At 28.3% G+C, this 24,630-nt stretch overlaps 1 protein-coding gene across 11 annotated transcripts in view; it reads left to right on the forward strand.

Annotated features, from left to right (window-relative positions):
• Nucleotides 1-430: 430 nt before the first annotated feature.
• Nucleotides 431-24,630, forward strand: part of LOC114131394 (aryl hydrocarbon receptor protein 1) — a 53,073-nt gene continuing 28,873 nt past the window's right edge. For 3 of the 11 annotated variants that reach the window (XM_050200088.1, XM_050200093.1, XM_050200094.1), the window contains exons 1-3: nucleotides 434-761; nucleotides 8,075-8,542; nucleotides 17,961-18,154. In XM_050200088.1, the coding sequence (XP_050056045.1) occupies nucleotides 8,448-8,542; nucleotides 17,961-18,154 (289 nt within the window). In that variant the 5' untranslated portion in view covers nucleotides 434-761; nucleotides 8,075-8,447. Of the gene's footprint in view, nucleotides 762-1,063; nucleotides 1,136-8,074; nucleotides 8,543-17,960; nucleotides 18,155-24,630 lie in introns of all 11 variants that reach the window. The other 8 variants (XM_050200097.1, XM_050200098.1, XM_050200090.1 and 5 more) reach the window with 7 other exon arrangements.

Below are 24,630 nucleotides of genomic sequence, written 5' to 3' on the forward strand. Positions count from 1 at the left end.
CAATAATACGCGTGTAATAACAATATCGCTCGCGGCTCGGGCGACGGACTCCCACGGGACGGACACACACACACACACACGAGCCCTATACGCGGACCGGCATAGCGTACACGACGGCGGCCGGTGTAATTATTGTAATAGGAAAAGTGTAAACGCCGCTACGGCGGCGGCGGCGGCGGCAGTCGTCAGCCATTGCGGCGGTCGGCGCCCCATTGGTCGGCGGCCCGCCGCCAATCCAAGCGGAATGGAAAACGAACGGAACGCGGTGCGCGCTCGATGCCTCCCGCCGCTGCGGCCCGAAGCCGCCGGAGGGGGGGACGGAATTACACAAAACTCGTAGGAATCGTCGTCGCGGTCCCCACCCCCCACCGCCGCCCCGTGGCCGCGGCCGGTGTACGACCCGAACCTGACGGGCGCGAGCGGGAGCACACGGGCGAGCGCGCGCGCGCGCGCCGTCGAGTCGAACAGTCCGCGATCGTACACCGTGGCCGCCGCGCCGTTTCCATCCGTGTTCACCGCGCGCCAGAACAGCAGTGCGCCTCGTCGTGCCATCGCGTACGGTGTCCAGCGTGTGCGTCCGTGTCTGCGTGTGTCTGTGTCTGTGTGTGTGTGTGTGTGAGAGAGAGAGTGTGTGTGTGTATATATCGTGTGCGCGAGTGCGCGGGCGCGTGTGTACACCGATTTTCGTGTGACGAAAAGAAAAATTTAATATTTTCCGTCACACCTACGCCCCGGGATCGTATATTTTCTTCCGATCGTAGGTATATATTATATATTATACGTTTATATTATATTATATATATACCGTTGTAAGCATAGGTATATAACTCGTATAGGTCCACGGCACACTCGCGTCAACTCGTCTCTCGATTTGTTTCCGAAAGTTTTAAATTTTCGGACTGGGATTTATTAACACGTTTATATACCTATATCTTCATACACCTGCGCTGCATTACACGTCTTCGATTTTATAAATCATTTATAGGATACTGCACTCGCGAATCGCGAAATAACTGCACCAATCCTATACTGCTCGTATATTATAATATATTTTACTATATAGGTACTGTAAACCACTGCACAGTATATATATATCTGCAACAGTCGTCCGTATCGTGTGACTTTGAACTCAAACGTAAGTTTTTATGCGTATATACATTATAAAGCAGAAAAATATTTTATGTAGAATTTAAGGTATATAATAAGGTATTATGACAATTATGTTACATAAACGATAACGATGTAGGATATCGCGTGTATACAATAATGTACATACACTTACAGGATTTTTATTAACAGACGAGTTGATCTGAATTAGACTATATTTAACGTGTAGGTACATAAAATCTCCTATACTGGTGTTTCCAACACCGATGCCAAAAACGTAATTTTTAAATACGAGATTGATTATATCGAATTTGTCTGCATTTACCTTACCCATATATGCTTTTAGTAATGTTTTACGGTGTATCTACCTATATAGATCGAGTTCCAATATTTGAACGGGGAAAAAATAATACAATAGAATTGCGAATCTCGGGAATAAACCAAAAATATAATATTTGAGTCTTATAAAATTATTTAAAGTAAATCATAAAATTAATCGTTCAAGTTAAGTATATTAATGTAACAAATTATACATCGAAATCTTACTCTACTTTGTAAATGGTTTATAAATCATAAGGTATCTATATTATATTCAAATAACTATACATAATATAATATATAAAGTGACTTAAATGCATCTATGGATATAACTCATCTTTAATTTAGTGAAATTACTGTAATATATATGAAATTGTATAAATCGATTAACATTTTATGATGAAATCATCATACAATTAATATATACATTCACTGTAATAATAGGGAGAAAAGCATTGTTTTTTTTTTTACCTTCTTTGGTATAAGATCTTATTATAGGTATCATATTTTGTTACTAATGTTACACATTCGTATAATTATTACGTTATTATTCTATCACTATTTATAGATTAAAATTTATAATTCTGTACAATTATTGTAATGCGCGCATTAACTCGATACAATTATGCGGATATATATATTTTATATAATTGTAGGTAACTACCTATATTTTTATAACAATTAAGAATATGCTCATTTATTTAATGTAATTTCCAAATAATTTTTCACCTTTTATAACAGAACTGGTTGTATTATATAGGTACTTTTTACCAAACAACTCGAGTGTGAAACATAAAAAATATTTATCAGTATACTTTATCTAAGACTTGGGATATTTAAATAATCTATACGACTATATCTTTAAGTAGTTCGTATACATTTTAGATATTCTATTCATTTTCAAAATAATTGAACCGGCCGGTAAACCATAAAAGTGGTAAAATATTCATATACACTTGCATATTATGTAGATATATATAATATGTATTTAACACGTATATATATCTCATATGCATGAATTATAATTTATACCTACATTTAAAAAAACTATAGTTTATATATAATGGTATATTTTTATTAAAAAATCAAATCAAAATAATACAAATATGTTCGTTATCGTTGATGAAATAATTGTTACCAGTTATAGATATCATTATATAATAACTTCAAATAAAATTTAATTGTATTAATATAATATAATAATATGTTTAAATAAAATAATTAAGTAAAACTTATTTAAAGTGTTTAACAACAATATATTAAACATTATTGTATTTTCATAAATATGTACATAATAATATATTATATTAATGGTCATGATCCTGGACACTATATATTTTAACTACATAAAAATCGAGCGCTGTTAAGATTTTCTATATTAGATAATACACCTAACATATATGAATGTATGATAAAAGCATGTAGTTATCTGAAACAAGACCCTAATAATAAAAATAACACACAGTACCTATATACTTTATCTGATTTTTAGATTTTAAAATATTTAGTTAGCAAATAATTAAATGTACCTATAAACACCTAACTGTCTGCTTATTCGGGTGTAAACGCAAAGTAATAAAAAAATATAGGTGTATACTGTATATACTATATCTATTACAGTAAAATGGTTTTAAGTAGTTACAGTAAAAACTGCAACATTTTATTTAATATGAAAAATCTGAACAGTTATAAAATTACTATTTTTATTTTTTATTAATTAATTTATAAATATAAACTTTCTATATGTAACAGAAATTGTTTATAAAATTATACATAGGTACAGATCGCGACAAGTGTCTCCTTATTATAGATTATTACATGGATAATATTTTAACCACGATGTACCTACTACCTATACTTAGTGCACGCACATAAACAAATAGCTTTTGTCTTGAGTCCGATAACGGGTTTGCTGTGCATGCAGGCTCAGCAATGTGTACCGTCGTCTAGCTGTCTTTCAGTTAACACCACAGACTAAGATTTAAGATATATACTAGTCCATGGTTAGCGCACAGTCATGATGAAGCTAACCCATTAATTTTGTTTAACGAATAACAATATACGTGTAGCACTGCAGGAATTAGCATTTGCAAAAGCATTGAAAAGGATAAAATGTCACATTTAATTCACGGACGAAAAATATTTTTCTATTTATTTCATACGAGTACTTATACTGCAATGATTTAAGATTTATAATTAGAAAAAATATTATTATAAATTATAATTTTTATTCATAAATAATAAACTATTTGTATTAAGTGCTGTATTATATACTTAAATAAAAATACAGGAAATATTATTTTAATCGATAAAAATGTAGTTTAATACTTATAAAATAAAAGTCGATACAATATAAAAATAAACCATTTCCTTTTTATCGTAAAGTTGAAATTGTTTACATTGAGTTTAAGTAAATCGATGTGAATGCAAGAGCAGTAAATGCACTTTGGAAAATATTTATTACGATTTAAGTACCTATAACTACCAATACACAGTACGTGAAAATATATCGAATATTGGTCACAAATCCAGAAGCTCACGCGTTTACGTCCTTCACACGATAGGTGTCTCGTGTCTATAACTAATGTACGCAGAGTGCAGACTATATATAGATAGGTATTAGGTATATATATATATATATATATATAACTTGTCGTTGCAAATCGGCATGCAATCTCTTTGGTGCATAAAACTGTTAGTTCTCGTCTATATAAACGTTATTGTTTTAACGTGTTTACAAAACGTCAGAATAAAAATGTAGTTAATGAACGTAATCGACGCGTTAAATAGACTTACCAACTATATATACACAGTACAACTGCATTGTATATACATAATAAATTACGTGTAGTAGCTTGGTCTAGATTCCCTAGACTGGTTTAACATATTTTACACTTTCGCAACATTATTTTAATCAGTATGAAATGTAAATAAATAAAAAAAACCAATTGTAAACTTAGTTTTTTAGGCTCTGTAGCGAGCGAGAGATTTTAACTTTTAAGTACATTATTGTCTGCTTTAATAAGACGTACACCTATATATAAGTTATAATGTTAGACATATAGTTTATTATGCATTATCCAATCATCCAATAAAAGATATTATAAATTCGACATGATAAGTTAGAATTTCAATACGTACTTACTTCATATGTATATATATTATTTTTTTTTGGATTATCTAAAATAATACTTAGCGAGCTATTTATATGCAGAGCTATAAAAATAAAGTGCATACCTGTATTATCCTAATATCGATTTTTTATGAATTAACTTTAATTTGTTACCTTTTGAATACCTATATAACAAAAAAAAAAAAAAATAATAATAATTTGCATTAGATAAATGTTGTATAAATGTTTAATTATTCCGAGTGTTTGTAATATAACATCATGTCAAAACTATTGGTTTTAAAATAAGACGAATCTCGAGTTTATTTAATATCTTAATCGTCAGACAACCACCGATCGATTACATAATATGATATAGATGTCAATTTTTATACATAAACTATTTATTGAGAAATAATTATTTATTTTTATTATCAGAAATAAACAAAATATATTTTAAATTAATTATTAGTTATTGTAAATGCATTTTTAAAGGAGTTTTATGATTTATAGGACATTAAATTCCGATCTTTATTCAAGACTTAATGTATACGTAATTAACTTAAATTTTCATCATTCTTAGGATATTTTTTTTTACATGTTTATTAAAAAAAACACAATTTTTTTGACCAGGAAGCAAAAACAGTGAAGAAGATGAGGTCGTTTAGTCAGCGGTATATGTTATTTACCTATTTTTTTTTTTATTAATTAAGACAATTTAAAAATATAGGTACCTATACCCAAAATAAATTGACAAATAAAATTTAATTACGTACAATTGTACGAGTAATAAGTTAACTATTATATATTGTGTTTTAAAACTGCATAAATCACGTAAGTTAAAACGGCAAGAAAAATATTTGTTCTGGCGAATATATCTATACAGATTATTTTGTTATACGATGTCAAAAATAAATAAATTACACTCTACCGCACGCAATGCTGAAAAAAATATTTAAATTATAACGAAATTAGAATGATGTTGTATGCTCAATGCTGAAATAATCATAGCATTATATATTATTATAATATATATCTACTAACATTTCTTTAATAATTAATACTTACAATAATAAAATGTGATTACATTTTTCTTTGAATCGTAAAATCAAAATTTAATTTTTTTGTAATTTATTTATATATGTGTGTGGTAAATTTCAAAACTTAACACAATATGAAATATCGTTTTTTTGAATATGCGTGATAAATTATCAATACCAATAATAATATAATTTAATAACAATATAATATTGTATTTATGGTGTTTAGTCATATTATTTTAATATATCTATGAATGGATAGGTAATAGAAGTTGAAGTTGATATGTATAACTTTTTGTTGATTTTCAATTCATTATTATAATTATCGTATTTCAAGAATTAGGAAAACATGCATGTACCTATTGTACCTATATTTAAATGCTGTTCTTAAGCCCATTTGGTATTGTTATTCATATTACTACTGAAGAAAAATTATTTATAGGTATTATTTTAATAATAGTTGAATTATTTTTAACTTAAATTCCTAAAAGTCACAAAATGTGACAAGTTAACTTCTACCATCCCATTAAACTTTCACTATTTATATATATTATAGGTACCTACATAACACTCACCACGAACGATACTTTTGTTGTAAGCGTAGTTCCTATATAATATATACTCGTATATCCTACATTCTATAAATATAATATGACAATATAACTGTATAGTATATATATGTGACGGCAAAAATAGGAAATTGAGCATTTTATTAAATGCTTGGGACATACATAGAATTGTCAATGTATGTGAACAGTATACAAATTAAAAACCATTACATTCGGCCTGGTCATTTTAAACAATATGAGGTTTTATTTAAAGATAACTACACACTAAAGAAAAAATCATTTTATAAAAGTGTAGTATAATTAAAAGTTTAAAAAAAAATGAATAGGTACTTATAGTTTTATATTTTACTAAAATTTATTGCAACACTTTCGTGACATTTTGATGTAGGTATGAAGTTGTCCAGCAGTTTTGCATTTCATTTATATTGTTTATTAATTCATAAAATATGTTTTTTAAGTATTATGTTAAACACTTTTTTATTATGCACATAATATATTTACTGTATAGTAGATATTTTCGTGCCATGGACATAAACGTGTGCTCGGGGTAACCTGGTAGGCTGTTAACTACTTTGTTAAGTCGTAAAAACATCGATATCATATACTATTATATCTAATAAACTTATAAGTTAACATAAGGTTATTGGTAAATATAAGCCAATACTAACGTACCGTAAGCGATATGCAATATATGATGAAGTTTAATGTGTATAATTAAACATATAGTTCTTGCCTTCGTGTTATAAATTGGTAGGTACCGATAACTTAAAATTAATTTGAAATGTTTGAAAAGGTACTCTGAAAATTGAATTTTGTTTAGAAAATTGTAATATACATGTACCTAATTTTAAGTCCCTATGATTAACATTTGTTATTTTATAACAAAGGACAAATCCTCATTTTTGTTTAAATAGGTATACTCAATTATAATTTGTATTTTCAAACTTTGAAGTCAAAGTCTATATACAAATTAATTGTTATTCATATTATCTATTTAAAAAAAATGTCATTTCTATTAAAACAAATTATAAAGAATTTTGTATTTCACTTTAAAACCAAAGGTTTAAACCTAACCATTAATGTTTAAAAGTTAATAAACTTTTAAACACACCAAAAGTAATTTGCAAATTGTTGTAAATTCATCAAAAATTGAATTTGTGATGTGCATGAAACATTTTTCCTGTATGTATTCGATGATTTTAAATATTAATAAGAACTAGTAAGGACTGATGATATGTATTACATTATCATGCTTTGAAAAATAAATAGGTATATTAACATTCTAGGGAAAAACTACAAATATTCGAACATTTCAAATTCTTATATTATACCTATAATATTATATTATGTAAAATAGTTTAAAATGTGTCTAAATATCTTTAAAACTTCATACAACGTAATCATTAGAAAATAATAATTTAAGTAATAAGAAGGATATGTTTCAATTTTCTACTGTTACTAGTCAGTATAGTCAGTCATTCTTGAATTAAAATAAAATTGTTAAATCGGTGTAGCCAAAAACTGATGTGCCTTGCGTAAATATTTTTGTTTTTCCGTTATTTGTTTTCCGAATAGATAGAGAAGTGTTGGGAACATTTTGATTTCCTTTCTCCCGAACTATGTCAAAAATTCTAACTAAAAACCAGAAATCAATTTCAAAGTATATACAAAAATCGAAGTATTTATATAATTCTCCTTAATTTTACATTAAAGTCAGGCGCACTGTCCCAAAAATCCACAGCGATTTAATGTACGAGTAAATATCGATTTAAATACATTGGCATAGCTCCGCTCAGAATTAAAAAATAAAATTTTATTGAATTTTATTCATTATAATATGATTATAATATGTTAGTTTTAAAGCTACTGTTAAATTATTATAGTTATTATTATTATTCATCTCTTGTTGTCTATTATTTGTTTTTAATTAGGATTTTCGTCTACAGACGTCAATACATAACGGATACGTGGATGCGAGATTTGGGTCAGACGATAGCGTATTGGTACTAAGGTCGAACGCGGGGGCCAAACGATTCGAAGGTCACTACATCCGTCGTACCACCGAAATACGCGGATGAGATGTAATGTGATCGGCGGTCGAGTGACAACGGGCGCGCGGCGCTGACATCGCAGGTTGCTCGAGGCGCCCCCAAAACGGAGTACGTCACGGGGACGGGGCCATGCGGCGCCCCCCCAGCCACATACCATCAGCCACTGATCGAACACCATCAGAACCACGTACAACACCATCAGCTGGTGGCCGCATCCAACGGACAGTTGCGCGGTCAGTCCGGCGCCGCCGCGATGGCCGTGGCCGCGGTCACTGCACTGCCAGTCCAGCCCGTCAACCCGCTGAGCACCGTCTACGCAACCAAGCGACGACGGCGCAACGGCAAAAGGTATAATACGCATTTTTATTTACTTTCTAGATTATTTTTTATATTAATTTAAGCTGTGGTCGATTCGTCCAAAAATGAGTATACGCCTATAAAAGTAAAAACGTTAAGTTTAATTGAAAATGCTATCAAACGACCAACCGAATTATGAATGCATATTATTATTTAGATAATGTGTTAGTCAAGTTATAATTTTTTGGTGTATCTTAAGTGTAAATTTCATGTAAGGCTAGTTAATGTCTTTAATCAATTAATTTATAAATCTTTTCGTAGTGTTTTTTCTTATTTGTTCATAAGTTTGATTTCATGTAATCGTTTATAGATAAATGTAGCGAGTACCATATAATATAAATTAAGTTAACTGTACTACGCTCAAATCAGTCAAAATGTTACATCATTGTTTTTTTATAATTAAAGTTGGGTAATAAAAACGCATATAGAACTCGCATGGACTTTCTTGGGCTATTTTACCGGGGTTGTGATTATTTTTCTATAGTTACAAATAATGTATAACTTGATATAAATGCCATTTTTTATGTTATCTGCAACATATTTTACACCTATAAAAGATTGAAGTATTTTAAGTACAACGTTATTATGAAGAATATAAATTTATACACTTATCGATATAGTTATTACAATAGTTTTCGAAAATCCACGATTTTACAATCAAATTTTTGTACAATTGTATGTGCACTCGCACATGACCTATAATATAAACACGTGTAAATACGATGCTTTCGATAATTTAAAAGTACATATCCTATACATAAGGTATTATAATAGTATAGTATAACTGTCACAGTTTTAATAGGTTTATATAAAACGCGAACAAAATAATCCTGCGAATGTAACACATACGCCGTCATCATGACGCAAAACAATATATTATGATAACGTATACACACTATGCGTATATTACTATACCTATATAGGGTATATTACCTGTACAAACATATGTTATATATTAATTCGTTTTGGAGACCACAGCGCGCGAATGGCTTCCAAAAAAGTATATGTTCGCTTATATAGGCGTATACATATAGTTACATATTTTAATCTATCTTGTCATAGTATAGGTAGGTACATCAAAATGTTTTATCAGGCGTGGTGGTTTCTATATATTTTCCACTGTTCGTGTTGATTGATACAAATCGCGGGTGATGCTCGCGCGCGTCCGTCTACGTGATTATATTATAATATACATTAATAATAATATGTATACAGCGGGCGCCACGTGTGTTTGTGTAATTGATGCATTTCGTACTCCCGCAGTGTGACGTCACTAGGCTCCATTACCGAAGATTATGTTACACCGGTAACTTCGCTAGCACATATATACATATATACTTATATGTGTTGTATATGTATCATATACAACGGCAAGAACAACACACAGTGGATCCGGACCGGTAATGTAATGTTTGTCCATCACGCAATCGCGGGCACGACCGAGGGGGCCACTGGCCGACGCGAATATATACACTTATATATACGTGTACACATTTAAGTACGGGACTACCACTATAGGTTATATGTGTATGTTTGTTTGTACGTATATGTGTGCCGTATGTGCTACCCTTCGCGGCGTTTCCGACCCTCCGTCGCCGCACCCGCGTGGTGCCCGCCCTTTGAAAAAGTAATCATCAGTGGTCAATTCCTATATCGGTCTCGCGGCGCTCTCCGCGAGTTAAACTCGCGCGCACGTGTGTGGTGTGTATGTATATTGTATATATATTATATGTATAGAAAGGTACACGCTGCGGGGACGGATTTACGACTTATACGGTACACTGGGGTGCCCTGCTAACCGGCAGCCACCCTTGCTGTAATAACTTGTTTTCCCTTCGCGTACCTTCATTCATCCTTTCATATGTATATGTAGAGGTTCGTATATATATATATATAATAGAGATTATACTGAGTGTGTATGTTTGCGAAAAATTAATTTTAGAGTTATTTCGAAAATTGCCACAAGATGAACGAAAATAAATTTGATTTTTAAACTATTTCGAAAGAAAATTACGGTCGATACTGCAGATACGGCTACTATAGAATAAATACAATGATGCTTATAACTTTTGAAATATTTTTGTTGTATAATAATATAGTGAATATGAGCTTAGTTAAAAAAAAAAAAAAAAATGGAAGACATTTTTTTCGAACATCGATAGGTATAATTTTATATTTCAGGAAAAGTTTCAATATAATTGTATACTTTATACACTATAGTTTATATTAATTACCTCGCGACATTTTTCTAATGTAACAACTTCAAAGAAAAAAATCAGATGACTAATGTAATATTAAGTCACAGTGGTATTACTGTATTAGTAAGATCTCCTGTTTATTGTGGAATTACTTAATGTCTTAATGTTTAAATTGATTCAATATTCTTTATTTATTGTTTATTAAATGAGACAAATACAATTTGCACTAAAATTATGTAGTTGAATAATAATAATAATATTAAAGTAAAAGTTTACCCCAAAAATATGTCTAAATAAAATATAAGAATAAGTTACAACCTGCTATCTACATTCGTTCTGCTAATAAAAACTATTTAAAATATTAATAAGTAACAAATTCTATGGTCTTTGACTAACTTATAATTTATAAAAAATGATAAAACTTGTCTAATATAAAAATATAAACTTAAAGTGATACAAGAAATATTGTATAACTAATTAAATATATTATAGGTATACATATACTAATATTTAATAATATATATTATAACATACCATTAAATTGTCATAATAATAGAGAGTTAGGACTTAAAATATATACCTAATGTACCTGCATATAAAATTTACGTTTACTATTAGACTGATATATTTGTATCTGAAAATATTTTTACACCAACTTGATTTCCTTGAACATAATATGTCATAATATTCATTGTTAAACATAAACTTAAAAATCTTTTATATTTTTATATGTTAAGTAACAATTAGTTTACGAAATGATAGTCATAATACTAGATGTGTTGTCGGTGCTTTTTGAGAATTCAAATTAAATATAAATAGATACTTAATGAAATGTATAAAAAATAAAAACAACTTTGAAATTATAATAGAATTGTAAATATGTTTCATTTAATAGCTAAAAATCATTTGGTACTTTGATTGGGATTATTCAAAAAAAAAGTCTTACAACTATAATAATATTACATTATAATGTCAGCTATTCTCAATTTTTGAAATGGGCACCACCTACGTCCTGTGACTTTATAACCATATATATTTATTATATACTGTATACGGTTTTTAAACTTATGTTCAACAGACATAAGCCGGTATAGAAACGTCAAAAGTGATTTTTAATAACAAACTATATACTAGAAAAAAAAATAAAATCGAGAACAAACCCGTTGTGAGTACGTTGTGTACAACAGGGATAATTTGAGGTAATTGCTGGGGTCAGAAGACGTCTAAAATACATTTAAATTATACGGTTGTCCGGGTTGAACGCGGCCTTTCTCCGATTCGCCGACGTTTTCCGCGTTCTGGGTAAAAAAAAAATAGGTACCTAATAATAATAATAGTGAGAGTATACACTAAATAAAAAAAAGAATACATCGAGTAGTGTTCGTTCGATGTACGTGCCAGTGTATGTATTATATTATACATGTGTGTGTGTGTGTGTAAATTACTTGACAGGTGAAACCGTATTTTTTACACGAGTGCATGGAAATTTATTACGCAAATTATCATTTAACATTGATGTACGTCCGTCAGTACTTTTATATTCGCGAATTCTAATATTATTATACACTATCGTATTTTGTACCAGTTACCACGATCCACGATTCATTGATTTGTAGTTTTTCAAAACGAGTAAATTAAAAATTATATTTTCCAAACGGCATATGAGACAGCTGGCTGGTTCCAACGCATAACTAATGACTTAATTCTAAACTATTCATTTCGGACATATTATGTGACTATATATTATTATTTTTTAATTTGTTTATGTTTTTGTTTTGATCGGACAATTCTTTTGAGCAGTAAGAGATACAGTGTGAAATAGCTCAGGACAAATTATATCTGGGTAAGATTGTAAATTATATACAGTTAGACTGTCAGGTTCACCGGTTTGCAATCATTTCATGATGCAAGAATTGAATATGTATAATAGGTATACAACTGTTGTTAGGTTTATCTGATGTCCTTTGATACGAACATTTTCCGAATTTTTTCAGTATACGTGTTTAGCTATTAGAAATCCTTACCCACTGAATTTAAACGAACGGTTCGAAAATTGGTAGGTTATATTTTGATAAAGGTAAACTGTTTATGTTATCCTGGTGTGTTCTATTCTCAGTGTATTCAATATATTTTTCTTTTCTTAATATATACTCGTACTTATATCAGTTATCATGCGTTATATAAGTTAATTTTTATTTTGCATTTCATCATTGTTCAGTCAATTTCTATTAATCCGCGGCTTTACGTACTCCATAGACTAATACCAATTATTTTATGCAAGCTTTATATACTTTTCTGGATAGTTTGTCGGATAAATATATTATGACAATATATCAGGGCATTGGTATTGTATTTTAAATTTAGATTAAATAAATTGTACATTAGTACGATATTGAATCCAATTGGTTGGTACTTATTGGACTAATTCTAGTTTGATGCTTGTATAACATAAACAGTAGAATAGGTTCAATAGGTATATATTATTATATTCGTAAGTACTTATATTGTATATTAATATATGTATATTGTATACTTATAGTAAACGTATTATTGATGCCTGGAAGTTCACTATAATGTATGTTTTATTAGCATATTAGTTTTTGATTGGCTTCCCCCTCCCCTAAGCTGTATTTTCAGAGACGAGTCAAACAGAGAATCAATGGTGTTATTCTAGTACTTAATTATACACTGTTGAACTACAATTCTATATTATGTACAGATTATAACAATATATATTATATTTTAATAATAAAAATCTTAAATATTTAGTATTTCAAACTTAAAGAATACAAATGGACAATTTATATCCATTGAAAAATCATACGAAACACGCACATTTTACCTACCGGTTTGTTTTCTCATATTTATTATACAATAAAATATATTTTCTTATACACGATATATCTACGTCTCACCTGCTAAAGTAATATTCATAATAAAATACCGGAAAATGAAATAATTCATGTATTTCGAAAATAAAATAATATTTTTTTATCATTTAATTAAATTTACATTTAAAACTTAACAAATACTGTCAACTTTAAAATTTATACAATTGCGTATTTATATTCAAATATTAAAAACTATTTGAAACTAACTAGTATAGCTATTTGCTGGAGTTTCATTTAAATCATATTAAAAATAATAAACATATTATGTACATTATATGATTCATATAAAAAATAAAATATTAATATATTAATACAATAATATAACAATAATAATCGACAGTGAACACAGATTATTTAAACTAACATTTCAATAATACCTATATATCTTACAGTTTCTTGTTTAATCTTTAAACTGAGTCATTGATAATACTATGTCAGTAAATAATGTTATTTAATTTTGTAGTATGATGATTAATGTTTCTAAATTGGTTTAAAACCTATTCCTGTCAGTTGGCTGTCAGTTAGCCCTATTTGATTTAATATGCCAATAAAATAGTAGATACTATGTAAAGGGTTAAGTCGATGACACGTGGCGTATTTTATGGCTATTTGACTGCAGAATAATGGTTAATGGAAGACGTGTTTTGTTTGTACATAATACAATAATATATATGTATATTGTATAGCCGTATTATATAAACGTAAAATAGTGTATACATATTACTCATTAGTAAACTATATATGCTTTTATTCATGACTATATCTATAATATACTATATGATCCTGGCGACAGTTACAAACACATTAGGGTCATAAGACGTAATTGCACCTTTTTTTTGTTTTTTTAAAGGGTGGTGGTATCCTGCTTTTAGGCCTATAATCATTAGGTATATTATATAGATATACCTACCGTTTTTGAATTTTTACCATACTATATTGTTTTATAAAAGAATTTCTGATTTCATTGCGCAATATTAATATAATATCTTAAACGTATATTTTTAATTTAATTTTCATAATACTTGTTATTTATAAAATATATAACCTTATTGTTACTAATCAAACTTTAAAATGTCAATATAATGATATATACTACAGTTTTTTAGTCTATTAGAATGATAGTTTTGACTTTAATGTTTAAAATTATAAAATACAATTTAAATTCGTATACCTAACCTATTATAGACTATAATTGATCATGATTTTTGTTTAAATAGGATAAACATCATTTTTTATTTTTCTCTTAGGTATCTATTTATTTATCGTAAATTTTATATTATTAAATTGTAGATTTTATAATTGAATAATTTTTATTAAGTGAGTGTGAAAATAATAATTGAGTTCGTATATTCGTGTATAGTATATATATTATCCATATCCATGTTTTGCAATTATATTTAAATATTAGGCGATTAAATTTACATTTATTACTTATAAGTTTAATCATAACTAAAAACACTGTTGACTTTTATATACATAGATAAAAAAAACATCGGTTTTGTAGATTTAGTGATATTATATAGGTGTTAATAGTCAGTGAGTGGACCTTCGTCAGTTCAAATGCATAATGATATGAAAATAGTATTTATTACCCATATATTTCTTACAAGTTAAAAGTAACAGCGGGAGCTATTGATAGCGATCTAAACTATTTATTTAAGTAAAATATAATACATATATATATTTTAAATTAGAAGAATAGTAAATATAATTCTTTATTAGTTATTACTATAATATAGTTGCCAACTACGAGTTATCTTATAAATTATAACTACATACTATAGTCGTACCTATGTACACTGTAGCGCGTAGATCTTTGTCCAGAGAGAAATTATGAATGGTCTCTCCATAACGACGTTGTGCGGTCAATGAAGTCAACATGATTATAATCAACCGCCGGCGGCCAATATAAGAGTAGCGGATTTATGACGTCTACAAGTAAAAAAAACATAATAATTACGGTAAAATATAAACAATTACCTGTAAAGAACATAATGTTTCACAATAAGACAAATTGTACAATCAGAGGATTTTGAGAGTAATATTCAATCTGTTTTTTTTCTGATAAAGTCAATAAAATATGTGTTATATATTTTATTTAAAAAACATTTAGTTAAGAATAAAATTATATTTTTATTCTACTATTCTATTCTCTCTGCTTGGTTATAATAATATGTATATACTTAAACTTATCATACAAAGAAAAATTATTGAACCTTTTATCAATTATTATTGAATATTGTTAATATTGTTACCAAAAAAATTGAGTACACAAAAATAAAACAAATCACAAATTGTCTATTCATTCAAATATATATACTTATAATATTTTATTTTGTTTGTATTTTATTCACTACCGAATTTATTTATTTTATTTTAGTTGATACGGACCAATGTGCAATTTACAATTTAGTAATATTCATATCAGTAATACAATATATATAAATATGATACATAAGTAGATAAATAATAGTTATATTTTAAAAACAATTTATACTATAAGTAATTTAATGAAACTAAACAATACAAAAAAACAACATAAGTTCTTTATAGATAAATAAAAAAATATTAGTGAAAGAAGATATTATATAATACAGAAACAATACTAATAGGTAAATGTATTTTATGATTTACTTTCAAATTTAGTTCATTAAGAACTTGGTTATTAAAATATTAATAGAATCGTATAATGTGTATTTTTTGGAAAAATGAGAAATAAAAAATTAATGATTGTTGAAAATACTACGGTTTTAACCTAAAATGTGTCAATCTTTGTAAATAATAGTCGTCAATATCGCTATCTATTTAAAAGTTATAAAATAAAATGTATTGTTATTGTAATATATCTGCGTATTTTTAATGGTTCTAAGTTTAAAACTATAAAAATTAAATTTTTAATTTATAAAAATATTTTCATAATCAATGTAGTTGGTGCTTAATACATTATAGCGTGTACCATATAAAAAAAAGGATTTCAATCTAAACTATTTGAGTTTATTACTAACACGCAGTGCTGTTATTATCTCAAATTAAAGAATGTATGAGTGAGGTATAAATGTATTTGAAAATGAGCGGATCATGGAGTTTGAAGCAATTTTGTTTAACATTCCAAAAACAACGCTAAAGCTTTATTTTTGATAGCTATAATAATTATAATATGTGAGAGTTGATTTAGTAATTTCGAATATAATAATATATCTAAATCTTTAATTTAAGGGGATTTCTTAGATATTTTATTGGAGTATAAGATTATTGTTAAATTTAAAACTTTTTGAATAACAATAATTTACCAAAATAGTAATTCTTTACTCAAGTACTCGTCCATACAACAACTGTATAATATTTTATTTAGTTATGTATGTTATATTACTTGTTAGTTGTTACCTATATGCTCATTTTCTAGTTGGGATATGCTAAATATTATTATTTATTACCTAACATCTAACATTAATTGCGTTGTTGGAAATTGAGATCAGTTACATAATTGTATAACCCGTAATTTAGTAAATGTAAGTACTTCTCTACAACAGTTAAAAATATCCATTATAAATCCATTTGCCATTTCAAAATACATTTTGAAATATTGTTATTTTATAAATTAATTTTGATAGACATTTTTATAAAAAAAAAGATGTATTATATTTAATGGTTAAATTATCTACGATTTTAACTCATTCATATTTTAATGTGTGTATTCTATATAATATAAGTGACATAATAATAAATACATTTTTCACTATACTTTTTGATTTCTATAAGTATTCCTATTTTTAACTTACAATAAATAAAATACCTCATTACGATCATACCTGTATAAGTTATAATAATGTCAACTAGTCAATTTTAATTAAATAAATAAGTGTTCATCTATTTATTACTAGCTTTAATACTTGGTTGTACACTAAACTAATTTATAATCGATAAGAACGCTTGTAAAGTATTAGCCAAATGTAATACGTAATATAGTTTTTAGAAAAATAAAACATGAAATCATAATATCAAAATATGCAAATAGGTACCTATTTTATATTATTACCAACTCAAAAGTCATTTTGCTTAATATATACAATATTGAATATACATATTATATCTTATATACCTATAGTAATTTATTATTATATATATTAAAAAAAATAAATGTATTAGCTGTTCCTTGACAAAGCATAACGCTAAATTCGCTGTATTTATAAACCTACACCTATATTATATTATCTGCAGAACGTTCGGATATATAATTATAGTTAAAGTAGTACATATTATATAGGCAAACCTACCTAAAATGTCTAAAGCCGATGATTTCAAACCAATTTTTTTTTCTAGTGTGAAGACGACGCCCAAAGACGGGGGCGTGGGAAAGAGTAACCCAAGCAAGCGGCATCGCGAACGGTTGAACGCCGAGCTGGACACGCTGGCCAACCTGTTGCCGTTCGAACACAATATCCTATCCAAGTTGGACCGGCTGTCCATACTCCGGTTGTCCGTCAGCTATTTGCGCACCAAGAGCTATTTTCAAGGTAATTGTCGAGTATTTAACGTATCCGATATCCACATAGGTCATTTAATAGAAATAATCATATATTATGTATTTATATATCTACATATATATTATTATAACGCGTATAAAACACAACATCGTAGTAAAATGTACTGTTATTTATACGCTTCAAAATCGCACGTGGCCAGTCGCTATCGTGTCTATACATTATGCTGTACGTCGAAGGTATATATATATATATTTATTATAGACAGAGTAATATAGTAAGAGTACCGCCGTGTGCCGCAATGGTGCCGGTGCAGGTGGTGGCGGCGGCGTCGGCGGCTGTTCGGCTGCGTGTCTGACGGATGCCGCAGACGCGCGTGACGTGACCGAAACACTTTACACGCGACATTGGCATTTTAAAAATAGTTAGGACACGCGACCTTGACCATGGTCAACGGCAGAATCCGTCCGTTTGTGTACAGTGTTATATATTGTATAATGCTTAATTTATTATAGTCTCTATCGAGATGTATTACGTGCGATGCGCGAATTTTCGCGTGAAAAAGTCGTCGTAGAAGATGCTGCGGGACGATGCGAGTATAATAGTACCGTATAGTCTCTTGCGGTTTCATGTTGTCCACGAACAATTTGTTGCCGTGAGTGGGGAAAAAATTGATAAGAAAAAAAAATACAGAAAAACAACCGCAACAAAATCGAATACTGAACACTGTTCAACGAGACATACATGTACAACATATTAACATAATATAATATTTCACCGAACGCGAACCCATCGTAATGATATATTATTATATAATATTACATCAGGCGTGTATATGTATATCTATAATGATACACGATCGATTCACGATGCTCTATGATGGTACATACAATATACATCTATTACACGAGTGATGTTATGTACATGGAAATAACTAAGAGCTAATTATGCTACAAGATTTCAATTCGACAAAAATTTCCAAAAAATTCAAAGTTCTTAAAATATAGATACACTATTAAAATACGTTAAAAATCTATAAACGATATTGAATTTTTTAAGAAGACTATAAATATTAGACATAAATAAAATTATTGTTATTATATTATACAAATACCTATACATATGTAGGAGAAATGAGAATGGTGGTTGAAGCGAGTATTACATCTCTATTACACCTTCAGAACTATCTGACCACTATATGTAGGTACTATCCCTATTAGTAAGGTAGTTTTTATTATAATAATAATATATTTTTTATTACAATTTACGATCGTTACAATAATAAATTTAAAAATTATTAAAAATGTCATTAAAATATTCAGGAACTCTAAAAACATTTTTCACTTATGAAGGTACCTTTTATAATAGCAGATAAAAAATTACATTGCATCAAAATCCCATCTAATAATAAACTAATAATCGCTAATAACTGGATAACGCAATATAAATTATTGATAAGGTGTTGGATTCTTATTCTTCGATCCTCATGAAATCTTATTAAACAGGTAACAGCGCATATTAAACAAATCTTATATTAAATAATTTTTATAATCATTTATCTAATAATTCATGATTATAATAGCTACATAAATACTGAATATAAAATACTAAATACATAAATATACTGAAGTATCTTTATATATTTATATACTATACTGATGCATTTAAATTTAGAACCTATTTATAAAACCTAAGAATTTTGATAACACTGCAGTCCTGTTTATAGAAAAAAATACTAGGGGTAAAAGTTCATAAGTAAAAAAGTTTTAAAATTATACTTACATGGACAACGAACAAAAATTGTTTGAGTTGAACTCTCTCCCTCTATTCAGTCCGAGTATACAATTGTATACAATATAGGTAGACAATAGGATGATAATATTACTCTATGCGTATCGCGGTCATACATAAATATTAAATATAAATTATAATAGATACGCTAATTCATTAAAGTATACTTTGAGTAGGTACTGGATATAGTATTTGGAGGGTCAGTTGTCTTTAATTTCACATACGCTTCTATCATATAATACGATTACAATTATTATTATTATTTTATGAGATTATAATATTATATCATGTAAACCAGTTTGTTTGCTATTTTTTGTTGTATTTGCTCAAATAATTATTTTACGAAGTCGACATTTTAATTATTATTCTCACGTTTATACCGAGTAATTAAACAATCAAGTAAAACTATTGTATACTACTTATGTATATTTGAATATTTCTTATTTTGTGCTCATATCTATATCATACAATTATTATAAATATACCTACTACTTTTAGATATGTACGGTGTGGCGAGCTTGCGTAATATTTTTAAAATCTTAAACATTAATTTAAATACGTATACATAATATAGGATTAATTATTATTATTAACTAAATAGCCATGGTAGTATGGTACATAATATGAGTATAGGTGTTAATTATACGTATTCATCGTATGAAGTACCGGGGCAACGTTTTTTTTCAACATCATGCGGTTACCTGTTAAATATGTAAATGTACATGAACATAGAGTTTTAATCAAAATGGAATAGCCACATACAAACTAAGCATAACAAAACCAAGAGCCGAATAAATATTCCTATATAACACCCTTAATGGTTTGATGGAGTAGATACTGAGACGCATGTTGGACTCGTGGTTTTGATATTATGTAATTATAATTTCTAAATATTATGAAAAAAGGTCATTACGACATTACGGTTCATGAATATTCATATTATTATTCATAACTATATTATACGTATTAAGTAAATTAGAATTAATTCTTCTTAAAAAAAAATAATAAATAATTGTTGAAAAACAGTTCGATTTTGAGCTAGCTAGTTTTATTTGTTACTTTTATAAAGTTTTAACTAACATTTTTGAATAACTCAAATAAATATATCAAAATAAATAGGCTAAGAAAGTAATTATAGTATATTATACTATTTTAAAATCTAATTAAGTATAATATGTAAGTGTTGCAAATTATTTCAATAAACAAATCATGAGAGTTATGATTTAAGAACTAAAAAATACTTAAGAATTAAATGAGGTACAATAAAAATCAAATAAATGCGTGTATTAAAGTATTTTAAGCATTAAAGCAAAATATGTTTCTAAATTTCAATTTATAACTTCCTAAACTTACACAGTTACATAAATATATACATATATTGTGTGGGTAATTTGTATAATAATAATAATTATTATAAAATATGATTGTAAATTATTAAGACATATTTATTATGGGATTAGGATTTCTACATTAACTATACCAAATATTTATTTTTCTAGAATATAGATCCCATACAAAAACTAGTATAGTCCTTATTATTATATATAATAGGTGTATTGATTATGTATAATAATATCTTATAATGCCTACCTTAAGAATATTAATACACCATCAATAGAAAATATTAATTTACATTTTTTCATGTTATACTGATTTATGTTTAAGTGTTTTACAATTCTATCTATAGGCTATGGTAGGTCAAATTTTATGTATGTTATTTGAAATATTTTTTTTTATTCGCATGTGTATCATGCAACTCGTAAAACAACAAAAATTGTTCATTTGTTAATCGTGTTCATCGTGCACTCGTCTTTTATAATATATACTAATATATACGCGCTCATTTAGACTATATAGAGAACATAATATCAAGTCGCGGCGGAAACAGCAGCAGCAGCCCCATAACACGCAGGCGTAACTTATAATCCGTACAATATATGATACTATATAGTGTATATATATATATACACACACGACACACGTCGTTGTACCTATCTGTAATGAAACACGAGGTGGATAGGGGGATGGTGGAAAAGCGTGTCGCGATGTTTTATTATGCGTGGGAAGATTTAGATTACAGAACCGTATACGTATGTGTGTACGAGTGGAAAACGGGGCGCGAATTGCAGATGCAAAATTAAATCCGATAACGGGGCGAACGTTAAACAACTATAAATATACCGGACAATTTATTACCGTTGAGAGGGTCCCCTGTTCGCTACCGTGTGCGCGCCGATTGAAGATATTGTTTTTTACTTATTTATTCTCATATATACATAATATATGCGTGTGAGTGTATACACTTCTCTATCTCTGTTCCTCAATTTCTCTCTCTCTCTCTCTTTCTTCCGCCTTGCATTCGTTTTGTTTGTATTATTATTATTTGTTTTTTTTTTTTTTAAACGAACCGAGAACAGCCCCAGATGTCGGATACCGATACCCCCGAAGCCACGAAGCCAGTTTTGCAGTATAGCCAGCGTGTGATAAACACGCCTTAAATCAATTACGGCAAACACTTGCTGCAAAGGTGTTGCCCGGTAATTACTGTATCTGCTGAGTTCATCTCGCCAACGGGGAAGGGTGCACTGGTGGTTGTGGTGAGGGGAGAGGACGAAGGATAGAAAGCACACACGCCGTTTCATTGCAATGTGTAATATGTGTATAATATATATATATATAGGTAGTATTATGTACGTATATGTGTTTTACACTTGAAACGTTGGGAGCCAATATAAATAATAGGAGAGAGAGAGAGAGAGAGAGAAAAACGTCTTTGCAATCCGATAGTCTGAACCGATAATGCTCTGGAACTGTTGTTTACGAACCTATAGTGTGAAAAAAATACAACTCACACAATGACATTACCGGTTACCGGATAGCGTTTAAATAATTATTATTCGTTTATTGGTTAAAAATATGTTGTTCCCAATGCGCGTCCAGGGGATCAGTGCGAGACGATAAAATTCAGTAGACCTCGATAGCATAATATATTATTATTAACGTATATATATGCATAATACACCTACTGTGTATACGTGCACAAAGTTTAAAAAACAAAGAGAATTGAATGGTATTGACAAGTTTTACGCAAAACAATTAATCTTATACAATACGATCTAACAGATAATAACAAAATTCACTTAGTTAACTATAAATTTAAAATGCCAATGCATTTTCATACAATGTTCATTTGAGATACAAAGAAAATAATAAATAATTTTTACTTTTAACGAATTTATTATTAATTTTTTTTTCGATTGCTTTATCAAATATTTTCACACGTATTTAAAATAATATACAAAAATTTACAAAAGTATAGATGATACTCTAATGAGTCTAATGAGTGATAACCGCAGTCTGCATTACAGAAAATGTACTTTATAATTTTATACTTATTGAATAATGTGCAATATGTTATCTTGATGAACAGTCTTTAAAATACAAATAAAGGAGCTAATATATTTATTTTTTTATTTTAGAATTAAATTGCATTGTATTCGCAAGGAAAATAAATTATATTTAAAACACGTTTCTGTTTTAATTGCCTGTTCCGAGTTAGTCGAAAACCATAACAGTCATTGAAGGTGGTCGATATTATTATGTTAATATACCTACTCTTTATAGGGAGAAATAATAATTGTACGAAAGAGATGCATTTCAACACTACAGCAATTATATACCTAATTCTTTATTTTATTTTTTTAATGAGTTTGAAAGTTGGTATTATAAAATTTGAATTTAAATTTTCCATCTCTACACAATTTTGTGTATTTATTATTAATAATAATAATGAATTATTTCTTTTGCAAAATAGTTATTATTTTTTACTGTCAACATGATCTATATAAATTAAAGAAATTAAATAAATTACAATATTACCTATTTATTTCAATAATGATTATTTTAATGTCTCTTGCTCAATTTAAAAGTAATTTATATCGTTATTCATTAAAATCTTAATTTGAAATAATATATTTTTGTTTTTAGTAGTTCATTTATTTATACACGAATAATTTTTTATTGACTATTTATAATAAATTAACAACAATGTATAAAAAAAATGTAATTAAATAAAAATATTATGTATTATATAACAATGGTTTAATCAATAATAATTAAAAATAGACATATCTAATTTATACAGAATTATTATTTTATCAAATAATATGTAACGTTTTGTTTTTATATAGACGCTTAGTATAGTATATTATCAAAATTAATTTTTAAATAATTAATAATGCATTGTAAAATTATGCATCATTTGATGAGTATTATGACTTAAATAGGTCTCATATAAATTGAAAACGATTAACCGACGGCGGACATCAAAGAGATACAAAACGTGGAGTCTGGTAGTTCGTAATATAAGTCAATAGAATTTGAGTGTCGTAAACAAGAGAGAGCAATGAAAATACTAATTATTATCGTTCACGTACATTTTTATATATATGAGTAATAAAAAATGGCGCAACAACTGTCTTGAGTCGTTTTAAAACATTAATCCTGACTTTAAATGATGTTTGAAAAACCGTTTGTATATTACTAAACTGTATCATATTTTTATGTAAATATATATATTTATATATGATAAAGTGGTCAAATAGTGAAATTGATTAACTATTGTACATGTATAATATATGATTTAAATAAATGTTTTATTGGATAACAAATAAGACTTATAATTGTGAATAAGGACTATTTCCGTAGCAAAAAAATAT

This window comes from Aphis gossypii, chromosome 2 (genome assembly GCF_020184175.1).
Source record: "Aphis gossypii isolate Hap1 chromosome 2, ASM2018417v2, whole genome shotgun sequence".
NCBI lineage: Eukaryota > Metazoa > Arthropoda > Insecta > Hemiptera > Aphididae > Aphis > Aphis gossypii.